The sequence below is a fragment of the Cetorhinus maximus genome, chromosome 14, assembly GCF_964194155.1.
Source record: "Cetorhinus maximus chromosome 14, sCetMax3.hap1.1, whole genome shotgun sequence".
NCBI lineage: Eukaryota > Metazoa > Chordata > Chondrichthyes > Lamniformes > Cetorhinidae > Cetorhinus > Cetorhinus maximus.
The window spans coordinates 50,102,337-50,114,660 of record NC_135892.1 but is presented as its reverse complement, the minus strand read 5'-3'; the positions used below and the strand labels follow the sequence as shown (position 1 = coordinate 50,114,660).

The 12,324-nt window shown below is 39.3% G+C and overlaps 1 protein-coding gene across 5 annotated transcripts in view; it reads left to right on the top strand.

Moving 5' to 3' along the window:
• Window positions 1–11,024, top strand: part of sanbr (SANT and BTB domain regulator of CSR) — a 144,530-nt gene extending 133,506 nt beyond the window's left edge. For all 5 annotated transcript variants that reach the window (XR_013578679.1, XM_078556895.1, XM_078556893.1 and 2 more), the window contains 2 exons: window positions 5,327–5,418; window positions 9,396–11,024. Coding sequence is in view for 4 of the 5 variants with exons in the window: in XM_078556895.1 (XP_078413021.1) it covers window positions 5,327–5,418; window positions 9,396–9,432 (129 nt within the window). In the remaining variant the exon portion in view is untranslated. The remainder of the gene's footprint in view (window positions 1–5,326; window positions 5,419–9,395) is intronic.
• The last annotated feature ends 1,300 nt before the right edge of the window (window positions 11,025–12,324 follow it).

Here is a 12,324-nt window from a genome sequence, read left to right as displayed (position 1 = left end):
CACAAGCAGTGCATCATCAGCAATGTGAAATGGAGTTTAAACAGCTTTGCAATAGCATTTCAATAGTTTGCAAATGAATTTGGACTAACAGTCAGTATAAGAGGACAGTGATGATGGCACATGGTATGTTCACAGCACTAATCTTTTCAATAGCTAACACCACCTAGAAGTTCTGCTACCTACGATCAACACTTATCTGTTAACACATCTCTAAATGATAAACTAAATTCTCATTTCAGAAATGAGAAGCCACCTTCAGTCAATTAACTGAGCATGTGTATAATAATAGGAAATGAATAAAGGGTCTACCAAACATGTGTCCTGGCTATGCTGCCAAATGGCATTGAAACCTGGAGCAGCAACGACTTGTATTTATGTAGCAGCTTTAATGGAATTAAACACCCTATGGCCTTTCACAGGGGAAATATAAAACAAAACATGACACCCAGCCACAGGAAGAGATATTAGGGAAGATGACAAGTTTCAAAACCAAAAGGTTTAAAGGGTGTCTTAAAGGAAAGAAGCAAGGGAGAGAGGTGATGAGGTTTAGGGAGGGAATTCTTGAATATTGGGCCCAGACACCTAAAGGCACAGCCACCAATGGTGCAATTTAAAATGCTCAGGAGGCCAGAATTAGAGAATTGCATAGGATCTAAGACACCTAAGCAGTCTATTTGACCCAACCAGTCCATGCCGGCATTTATGCTTCACTAGACCTTCTCCCATCTTTCCTAAACTAAATCTATCATCATAACACTCTATTCCCTTCTCCCTCATATGCTTATCTAGCTTGCCCTTAAATGCATCTAGACTATTTGCTTCAGAAACTGCCTGTAGTAGCAAGTTCCATGTTCTCACCACTTTTTGGGTAAAGAAGTTTCTTCTGAGTTCCCTACTGTATTTCTTAGTGACTATCTTATATTGATGGCCTCTAGTTATGCTCTTCCCACAAGTGGAAACATTCTGCCTCTATCTACTTTATCAAAACCTTTCATAATTTTATTTATCTATTTATTCTATAAGGTCATCCCTCTATCTTTTCTTCAAGAAAACTGGCACTGTTTTTGGATGATTGAATGCAGATATCTGAAGGTTGTGGGCCAGGAGGAGGTTACACAGATAGGGAGATCAGAAGAAATAGGAGCAGGAGTAGGCCATCTGGCCCATCAAGTCTGTTCCACCATTCAGTAAGATCATGGTTAACCTGATTGTGGCCTTAACTCCACTTTCTTGCCTGTCCCCATAACCCTTGACTCCCTTGTAGATCAAAATTTTTTCTAACTCAGACTTCAGTATAATCAATGACCTAGCCTCCACTACTCTCTGGGGAAGAGAATTCCAAAGTCTAATGACCTTCCGAGAGAAGAAATTTCTCCTGATCTCAGTTAAATGGTTTGAGACCCCTTATTTTTAAACTGCGCCCCTGGTTCTGGATTGCCTCACGAGGGGAAATATTCTCTCAGCATCTGCCCTGTCAAGCCCCCTCAGAATCTTATGTTTCAATTAGAAGGTAAGGATTAGAAGGACTTGAAAACAGTGAAATTTTGAAATAGAGTTGTTGCTTAACCGGGAGCACAAGTGTGATGTGTGAGTGGCACTTGGTGCAAGTCAGGACGTGGGCAGCAGAGTTTTGGATGATCTCAAGTTTATGGAGGGTGGAACATGGGAAGCTGGCTAGAAATAATCTAAGTCTAGCGGTAACAAAGGTATGGATGAGGGTTTCAGCAGCGGATGAGCTGAGGCAGGGCAGAGTTAGGCAATGTTATGGCAGTCTTAGTGATGGTGCAGATATGAGGTTGTAAGATCAATTTGAAGTCAAATATGACACCAAGGTGTGGGAAGAGAAGCCATTGCAGGGTGACTCTCAGACTACGAGTAGATAGATAAGAATAGGATCAAGTGAGTAAAGTCCCACCCAGCTAGACAAGGGGGAGGTGGAGAGAGGTATTGGAGGAGGATGGTATGGTCACAAGGGTCAAAGGCCACAGAAAGGTGAAGAAGGACAAGAAGAGGTAGGTTATCTTTGTCACAGTCATGTAGGATATAATTTGTGACTTTGATATGGCTTTCTCGATACTATGACAGAGAGATTCAAACATGGAGTTCCAGGAAAGATTGGCATGGATTTGGGAGGCAATAATACATCCACAAGGACTTTGGAGAAGAAAGGGAAGTTAGAAATGGGGCAGTAGTTTGCAAGAAGAGGGGGAACAAAGTTTGCTTTTTTGAGAAAAGCGATGATGACAGCAGACTTGAATGAGAGGGGGCAGTACCTGAGAAGAAATAACTGTTAACAATATCAGCTAACATGAGAGCCAGGAAGGGAAACTGGGCAGCTAGCAGTTTAGTAGGAATAAGATCAAAAGAGCAGGAGGTGAATCTTGTAGGCAAGGTGAATTCGAAGAGGGCATGATGGGAGATGGGAAAGAAACTAGAAAAAGATACAAGTTCAGGCTAGAGCAGAAGGGAACCTTTGAAAGAAGTTTGGCTTGAAGGCCAAGGGAAAGAGGAAAAAAGCAGTAAAGGCAGATAGATGGATGATCTCAATCTGGGTGATAAAGAAGTTCATGGACTTCCTACACATGTTGGAGATGAGGATGGAGGAGACAGGGAATAAGATTTAAGAAGATAGTTTGCAGTCAAGGAGAAACCAGTGGCTATCTTAATCCCAGGATTATCCTGGAATTCATGAGCAGTTTTGGTAGACATGAATGGGACCTGATGGTGCTTTGTGGTCCAGCTTGACCTGGTGTTGATTGGCTAAACCAGTTGACCACCATTTCCATTCAATTCTGCATTCCTTAGACTTAAGGGAGTGGGGATGAGGAAATGGCTAGGCTGTGTGTGTGTAATGATTTTAATGGGAACTAGAGCACTGAAGGTGGAAGGGAGTGTGCAGTTGAGCAGATCAGTAGCTGCAGAAATGTCATGGTGAATGGACAGCTAAAGGCTAGACAGTTGAGTGAGGTTGTGAGATTTGAAGGTTTTTTTGCAGACACAGAAGTGAGTAGGGTTTGGACATAGGTGGATGTGGGTGAACGTGCAATGAAGTGACCAGAGATGGCTTTGTCTGTGATTGATACAATGGGAGCAGTGAAGCCAGGTGGAATGGCAGGATCAATGAGGCAGGGAGTTTACATGGAAAGAGAATTAAAGGCAGGCAGGAGAGTAATGAATATAGAGGAGAGAAAATATGATTAATTGAGATGGTGCTTGAAATCACTGAGTCGTCGTTTGGTGCAGAGGCTGTGGGAGGAAAGCAGTGAAGATATCTCAGTGAAACAATTGACTTGATACTTATGTGGGTATTGGAGAACAAGGATTTTAAACAGGCGAGAGTGATGGAACAAGATGCTCAAAGGAGAAGAAAGTGCTAAAAAAGCAAGGAGGCAGACCAAGGTGTGATTTGGTAATAACAACCACACACCAATGTGACAGTCTGGGAAGGGCAAGTGTTGGTAGTTATACCCAGGTGGGAAGGTGTCATCATCTCTAAGCCAGGTTTCTGTCAAGGCCATGATATTAATGCAACTATCCACTGGATGGTAATGGTCTTGTTCACAAGGGAACAGATATTCTGGAGTGATGCTGAGAGGGGTGGTCATAGCTGATCACTGGCAGAGTTCACAGGGTGAACACTGGGCTGGGTGAGTTGGACATAGAGCAGATTAGTGAGATTAGTTCCCAGGAGGTGCACTCGGCAGAAAGTTTAGCAAGAGAGTAGAATGGAACAATTGAGGTTGCCGTTTGTAAGGAAGCAATGATGAGTGCTGTAATGCACCCTTCAGAGGATGCCAAGAAAGAAACCATGGACTTGTTTAAGAGGCAGTCAAGCCTTGGGCAGGCAGCTGGAGTAGGAAGGTCAAGGAGTACTGAAGGTTTGGGGTAGGAATTTTAAAGGACAGTGTACCAAAGAGAGGATGATGGCATGACAAGAGGAGAAATGGGTCTTGAGGGACGGGGGTTGCACGGTAAAGAGAAAAGTGGAACAGGATGGAAATTAAAGTAATAGGCTTGGGTCAGGAGTAGTAATCAAATTCCACTTGCAAATGGACATAAGCTTAAATTGCATAGGCCTGGTTGCAATTATTAGGATACATATATCCTATGTATGCCTAAAGCAGACATGACGGAAGGTTAAATGCTTTTAATTCCCATTGTCTTCACTGCATTTTGAGTGCCAAGTGGGAAGGTAAAATTCCTGACATTGAAATACTTGATGCTAATTGCCAAGTCAACTAACGCTTCTCACAAGGATATCTCCAGTGGCTTGGTCATCTATTTCTGGTGTAGGGTGACATATTCCAATGAATATCTTGTGTGAATGGCTTGCAGATGCTTCAAGGCCACTGAGACCATCCCTGCTCAAGTTTAAAAAAAATGTTTGCAAGAGGACTTATAAACCTTTAATTCTATACTGCAAGCTGGGAAAGTGTGCCATGTTGAAGGACTACATTGCAACAGAGAACTAAAGAGTTTGAAGAGAGAGAGAAACAAAAGAGTTTCAAGGATCAATACTTACATGGGCTTTGTTGCCTGACACCTTGATGGCACCACTTATGGCACAAACTGTTGTTCAAGAATTGTATTCTTAAGCCATTCACATTGCAGAATGGCAAAGTAACAAAATACTTTGGCTTCTCATTCATCATCTATTGAGACAGGGAGCTGACAGAAGCAAACAGAGTTGAAATGCAGAAGTGTTAAACTTGTATGGAACCCTGGATAGGCCAGACCTGGAGTCCTGGTCTCCATATTATGGAAAGGATATAGAGAGACTGCAGAAGATACAAAAAGGATTTACTTGGATGCCACCAAAACTGAGAAGCTATTCCTATCAGGAAGGATTGAACAGTCTGGTACTACTTACTCTAGAAAAGAGAAGACTGAGGGGGTGTCCTGATCAAGGTATTTAAGATTATGAAAGGGTTTCATAGGTATATGTAAAGATGATGTTTTCACTTGCAGGGGAGACCAGAACTGGGGGCCATAATATAACAGTCACCAATAAAGCCAATAGGAAATTTAGGAAAAACTTCTTTGCCCAGAGAGTGGTTAGAATGTGAAACCTGCTACCACGAGGATTAGCTGAGGCCAATAGCATTTAAGGGGAAGCTACATAAACACACTAAGAAAAAAGGAACAGAAGGATATGTTGATGGTGCCGGATGAACAAAGGTGAGAGGTGCCTCATATGGAGCATAAACACATATATGGATCTTTGGACCAATTGGCCTGCTCCTGGTTTGTAAATGTTATGTAATGAAAATGCCACATCTAGATAAGCCCACAATATTCATTAATTTAAAATATACTTCATTTTCAGTTTGCTGGTGGCATTTATTGCAGATTGGAATCCCAGCTTAAAGCCTGTCCACCACCAACTTCTCGTCAGAATAATTCATCACAAAACACAAGGTAAAGCTGATTTCTAGTTATGTGGTTTAAATAAAGAATGTGCATACTGCAGTTATTGTTGAAAAACACTTTTGATGTAGCCTTCTAATGACCCAATTTTTGAAATTGAGGAACACTATTCGCTGGTTTGAATACTGTTCATGTTTAAAAGTAAATGTTTTGCATGTTAAATTTCTACATTCAGTTTCAGGTGATATCATGACATACATTAATTCTATTTTATATTATCTACACTCTGTCTTTCATATATATAGGAAATGGGTGGATTAGCACTGTGTCCTTCCTACCTAAAATATAGGTTTAAATACAGTCTTGACTACAGAATAGCTTATTTTTCTGCTGACTATAAGGCTCCATCTCCCATGCTATCTAACTTGGGAAAGGGGCTTTTGTCTATGGCTATTTTAGATTTTCTGTGTGTGTGTATACATTTACCTTTCTATCATTGTCTCAGTAATAAACAGCAAGGTCATTTACCCAGATTTTAAAACACAGAAGTGGGCCATTTGACCCAACAACCCTATCGAACCCCTTCATAATTTTTTTAGACCTCCATCAAGACATTTCCTGCCTTCATTCACCTGGTCAGTCTTTCCTGTCATTTGTTTCTTAAGATTTTATATAGATGATCTTCAAGTTTACTTTTGATAACAAATTCCATTATTTTACATGAAACTGAAGGAAGACTTTTTTGTGGTTGCTCATGTCTGTGTTGTCTTTTGAAAAAGAGTGCATTTCCCTCTTTCCCAATCTACTGATTTAGTTCCAGTGTCTAAAACTCCTCCAGTATTCTAGGTATCATCTGTGGGGAATTTTCTTTGCTTTAATTCCTTTAAGCCTGCCTTGGACTTTCATCTTATTTATATCGAAGTCAATAATTCGATCTTGGTTAACTCTGTTTAGGGCAGGCATGTTGCTCAGGTCTACCCTGGTGAATACTTGAAAGAAGTTATCATTCAGATTATATTCGGTGTTTTCTACTTGTATTTTACTACTTGCTTGTTTGAATCTTTTGTGGTTCGTAATTTTTTTAAAAAGGAAATGATACACATTACTTATTTAGTTGTCTAGATTAATTAATGGTAGGTTTGAAATGGACCTCAAATCCATGAAAATAGAATCCTGTAGAGCACAGATCCTGCACCAGCTGTGAACTGAACTTCAGTTCATTCTCATCCTTGACATTGACAGCTGTGGTGAAAGCTTCCATGTAGATTATCTGTGGAAGTTTTGCCATCTTGAGTTGACCTTTTATGGTGGAAGTGGTGATGGACCAGCCTCCACCCCTCTGGACTTTGGGACGATTAGGATTAAAACCAAGCTTTCCTGACCCCCCCCCCCCCACTTTCTGTAACTTCTATAGACATTAACTTCTGCACTTCGCTGAAGTTATTATTTCTCAAGAACCTAACTCTTGTTAAATTCTGTTAGAGACAGTGAAGTGAAAAGCCTACATGAATTCACTTAACACTTGCAACAGAAGTCTCCCCATTGAACCATCTGTCAGTATTGAGTAGGGACAGGAAACAAAGAGAAGCAGGAGGCTTTATTGTTGTGCAAGGGCACTATACATGAATGTAAGAGTAAGCGATCAGTGAAAAAAAAACACACGTCATTGTCTGTGTGAAGTGGCTTAAATGAGTCTATCTTCACCAATCCTTGATCACAGATTACTTTAGAGCCTAACTTAATGGTCAAATCTGTCCATTGGTATTCTTGAGGAAAGTTTCAACAATGTAAGAGAATTCAGTAGCTTAATGTACAAAGTGCACCTCGAATCATTCTGCGATTTGATGAAGCCCAATACAGTGAACAGAATAACGGCATAGTGTGTGTCCAAATCGGTGTACTAGTTCTGTAGAACGTTCTTTGATTGGAGTCAATAGTAGAAGCATGCAGTTACTGATGCAATTCTCCATGTTTCATTGGAAACCATTGAAAATACATTTGATGCTTAAAAACCCAGCCATTAGAATCAAATTGTATGATAAGTAAGAAATACTGTCTAGCCCAGTCTTGCCTCACAGAAATTTGCATGCCAACCATGCATAGAGGAGCATTGAAGTAGTACTTAGACAGGATTCTTGTCCTTCCAACCAAAGGAGATGCAGCAGTAGTGGGAGAGGAAGGCATGGCATTCCAATTTAAGAAGTTTCAATCTTTCTTTGTTATTAACAACTACTTGTCCTGAAATTTTAATTTTATTTTCTTTGTATAACATGACATCTTCAGTACACTTAGAAAATGTCTTTATTTTTCTTTCAAGCATGTTCCATATACTGCAAGAATAAATTGTTGGGAAAGTAAATTACCTGGTTGTCAGCCTTTAAAACAATGCTATTTTTTATGTTCCTGCCATGAAATTGTTCATATATTTCCTGTATGGTTTGAATTTAATATTTTTTAGTAAATCTGTTGTATTTCTTTTAAGGCGAAAACTTTCTTTTTACCAAAGAGGTAATGTGAACAGGCAATCATGATGGCGGCAAATTGTTAGGCTTTAAGTCAGCACCAAACTTACAAAGATTCTTTTTATTATAGTGACTGGGAGGTTGCTGCCTGTATTCAAACTGTAATATAAATGTGTTCTTTCTGCCTTGCCTCCCTCCTGGTAAGGCTAATGTCAGTTACATTGCTGACGCACCTTCCCTGAAGACTGTTTTTGCTGGTTAGGTGGAACTAAGTTGGACCTCATCACTGTTGGTGCCAATGTTTTAGATAACTTGGCTACACCCTCAAAAGCTGTTGACTCCTTCCTGACCAGTCAACAGTGTTTCTTTCCTTTCCCATAATGCTACAAATACAGGATCACTTGCAAGGACGGGAGAATAGGCAAGCATTATATCAGATGCAGGGATTAAAGAAAAGAAAAAGGGTCCTCACACTCTGGCTTCTTATGTATCCCCATTTCCTTCATCACCTCATTGGCAGCAGTGCCTTCAGCTGACTAGGCCCTAAGCTCTGCAGTGCCCTCTCTGAATCTCTCCTTTTAGAATCCTCCTTAAAACCTACTTCTTTAACCAAGCTTATGATCACCTGTTCTAGTGTCTTCCCTTTGGCTTATTGTCAATTTTTGTCTGATAACACATTTGGAAGCTCCTTGTGACATGTTAAAAGCAATATATAAATGCAACTTTTATCTCTTGCATTCTGTGTCAGAATTCTAGACTTTTATTGGATTAATGTGTCTTGAATAGCTAGAAATCTTAAATTCATTGATATCCTAAGGAAGGAGATATGCAACCTTTTTATCCTTGAAGCAGAGAAGATTCTTCAAGATCAGAAGAACAAGAGCTTTTAGTTCTGATTTTTTTAATATAGAAAAAGTCATGCTAGATATCCAGATTGACATTTTTTTAAAGAAGGGGAAGTTCAAGGTTGTCACTGCATCATATTCAAGCAGTATGCCCTGGAGCCTGAATTTTCTTATGTTATGTCATTATGTTATTGCTGGTGGTTACTGATTGACAGATTCAGACTTGGCTGGTGAATATTTCTCTCAAAGATGCATATTTTCACAGCAAATTCCTGCTAATCAAAATTCTCAAGTTTTCATATCCTTGAGTAAATATTCACCATTACAGCTGTCTCCTTTCAGTCTTGGATTTCCTACCAATGGACTCATGAAACACTTATTGGTTATAGGCCAGCTGTGCTCATCAAAATGCCCATTTAGAGATGGCTGAACAAGTGATCAACAGATGCTCTGTTTTGTGTGTTTCTCATCAATTGAGAAATCTGTTTGTGCCAATGGAGAACTTATCATTTTATATGCACCCATTTTCAAACTACTTTGGAAATCATCCCTTTGTTGGCTGCATACTTTCTGCTTTACAGTGCTGTCTGTCCTTTGTAAAACCGCATATAAATAACAAAGATGAAGTACAATCCTGATTAGATCTAAAAAGTGCAGTAGAGTGCTTTGAAAAATCATAACTATATAACAGACTGAATTTGTTTTACTCTCTTGAACCTAGGTCCAAGGCCCGCTTTTCACAGATGCGCCCAACATAGTGGATTCCGAGGACTAAGAAGGATGATCTTTTGCTTTTTTGGGATGATTGCTCGATAAATACCAAACTGCACCATAACTTAAATCTGCATGTTTAATTGCATCACGAAATATCTAATCACGTACAATTAGCTAATGGTTTTCATGATTTTACAGTAGTATATACTTGAACTATATCAGGTAAAAGATGACACCATGAAATTCAATTTAAGCTGTTAACTGTTCTGTATTAACCTGTCGGTATTCAAATTAGTTAATTGCACTTATGCTAAGCATTTGAACCCTTTCCCACTTAACTTTTCAGTGTGTCTTTTCTGGTTCTCCAAAACTACAGTGGATTCAATATTAGACTCTGAACTGCAAGCAATTCTCCAAATAATATTCAATGTAAAAAGCTTTAACTTGCAAAATTTTGAAGTTTAAGTTGCTGGGCAACTGATCCTGAAATGAAAAACTTTTATTTAAAAAAACTGGTTGGCAGCCATCTTGTATTTGGGGAAGTAGGTGTTCTGTATGTTTATAGCTACCTGAAGTTCTTGTTGCTTTGTAGTATTGTTCCAGATGGTCTTTGAAATAATGTGGTGCAACCCCTTATTTATAGATAAATTGTTTACATATCCTACATTTTGTTTTTACCTTCCATTTTAGTTTCTGAAATCTAAATATTGGTACTTTTAAAATTCTTTGGAATTAAATTTTGTACTGTAATTTCTGAAATAAGTTTATGGGGATTTTAAAAGCCATTTCTAGCATTCTACAATGATTAGAATAGTGAAATAGTTTATACAATGTAATAGGGATTACATCCCTTTTAAAAGATCCTTGTAGATTAGCTATTTAGGAAAAGAAATCCTAAACATTCTTTGTTTATTCCCATTTTTCAGAAGTTTGCAAAATAAATACATTGAGGAAAACTTACTGTCTTCATTTATACTACTGTAATTATGAAATTGAGAGATGATGGCTGAGGGGGTCTGAGAATAATGGAGATGTATATTGAACAGATTTAAGAGCTGGTTTTGAGCTATGGTCTACTCTCTTGCCAAAGAAAGGGGTTCATCTCTCACATCTATTGTGCTCTCAACATGTGAAACTTCCATTCAACTTTAGTGTACATATTTGCTTTTCACACTATCGAAACGATTAACAGTGAAGAACGACTTCCTCAATTAAATGCCTAATAAGCAGTACAGTACTTGAGTTTTCAGAAATATGATGTTTCAGGGAATCAATGTCATTAAACTATCAGAAACCAACAACCTTTCATTGCTTTAGACCACTTAACTGTTCAATTTGAATAGCTATATTTGCCTTGATACTCATCCAAAATTACCTTGTTTGCTTATGTCGAATATCTCATTTAGATGTCAGTTTTGCTAAGCTGTATGTTTTCTCCATTCTCTCAACTGAGTCAACAACAATTAATTTGTTTAGTAATTTCTAAAGGTGAACTATTTGGGAGACGTTCACCCAAATAGCGATACATCACACCATCATTGTAAGGCTGATTATAAATGCGACTGCTGTACAGCCTAATAGACATCCAAAGTGACATGAAAATTTGGACTGACATTAAAGCTTATTTTGATTCCCAGTTGTCATGTAATCTATTTTTAAACCAGCATTATTTTAGTGAATGTTATCAAACTATCTAATATTGAACAAGATTTGTTGTATTCCAATGGAATATTGGATTAATTTGTTTATGCTGTTTCTCAGATTACTGTTATTGTTCAGTGTGGCTCAGTTTTTAAAGTTAGGCTTTCCATGAGTTTAAAAAGTTCTTTAAGATGTTTCTAACATTGAGGTTTATGTGACTTATCCTGCACCATATATAATGGGCATTTAATACAGCACTGTTCATGCGATTTTTGTTTTGTCTTTGTAGTTTCCAGCACGAACAGGTTGTTGTCTTTGGGCAGAATTTTGCCGTCGGTGAGCAGGGAGTTGGGCCTGCTCGCCGACGTGAGATGACATCAGGCGGAACCCCCGACATCATCCCGCCCCATTTAAATTTTCAGGAAGGCGGGAGCGCAGCAAAATCAGCTGCGGGCCCGCCGACCTGTCAATGGCCAATTGAGGCCATTGACAGGATCATTTAAACAATTAAAGGACCTGCCCGTCCAACCTTAAGGTTGGCGGGCAGGCCAGGAGCCCCGGCAGCAAATAGAAAAAACATGAAACCTCATCCACTGGCGGGATGAGGTTTCATGCAGGGTTTTAAAAAGTTTAATAAAGTTATTGTGTAAATTATAAACGTGTCCCATCTCATGTGACATTGTCACATAAGGGGTACATGATAAGGAATTTTTTTTTTCTAATTTTAATCTTTTTCCAAGTGGAAGCGATCTCCCTGAGGCTGCACTTAGCCTCAGGGAGATGTACGCTCTTTCATGCACAAGCGCGAAAGAGCGCGCACTCGCTTTTGGGGAATCCCCCCAGCCCGCACAGGAAGTGCATAGCCTTAATTGGCGGTGCGGCCCGCTTCTCCGGCGGGGATCAGCCCCCTGCCTGCTGGAGATTGGGTCGGGCCCGTCCGCCTGACAGGCAGAAAATTCTGCCCTTTGTATTTGTCTCAAAATAATGCAACAGGTTTTAAAAGGCATTTGAAGTGTTAGTATATCATCATAGCATCCTTTGCACTGCAAGCATAGAAGGTGTGCTAACATTCAAATATTCTATGCTCACCAAACTATACTGTTGACAATATTTCTCTGAACGAATCCCCAGAGTTCTTTGGGGAACTAGTACAAGTCATGATGAATACTATGCTATGCTTGATAGATTGGAAGTTCCATGATATAAGCAAATGGATTTCCATTAATTGAAGCTGTTTTCCTTTTTATCAACTTCACTTTCTGACTCTGAAAAGAAATCACACTGAAATTACCACA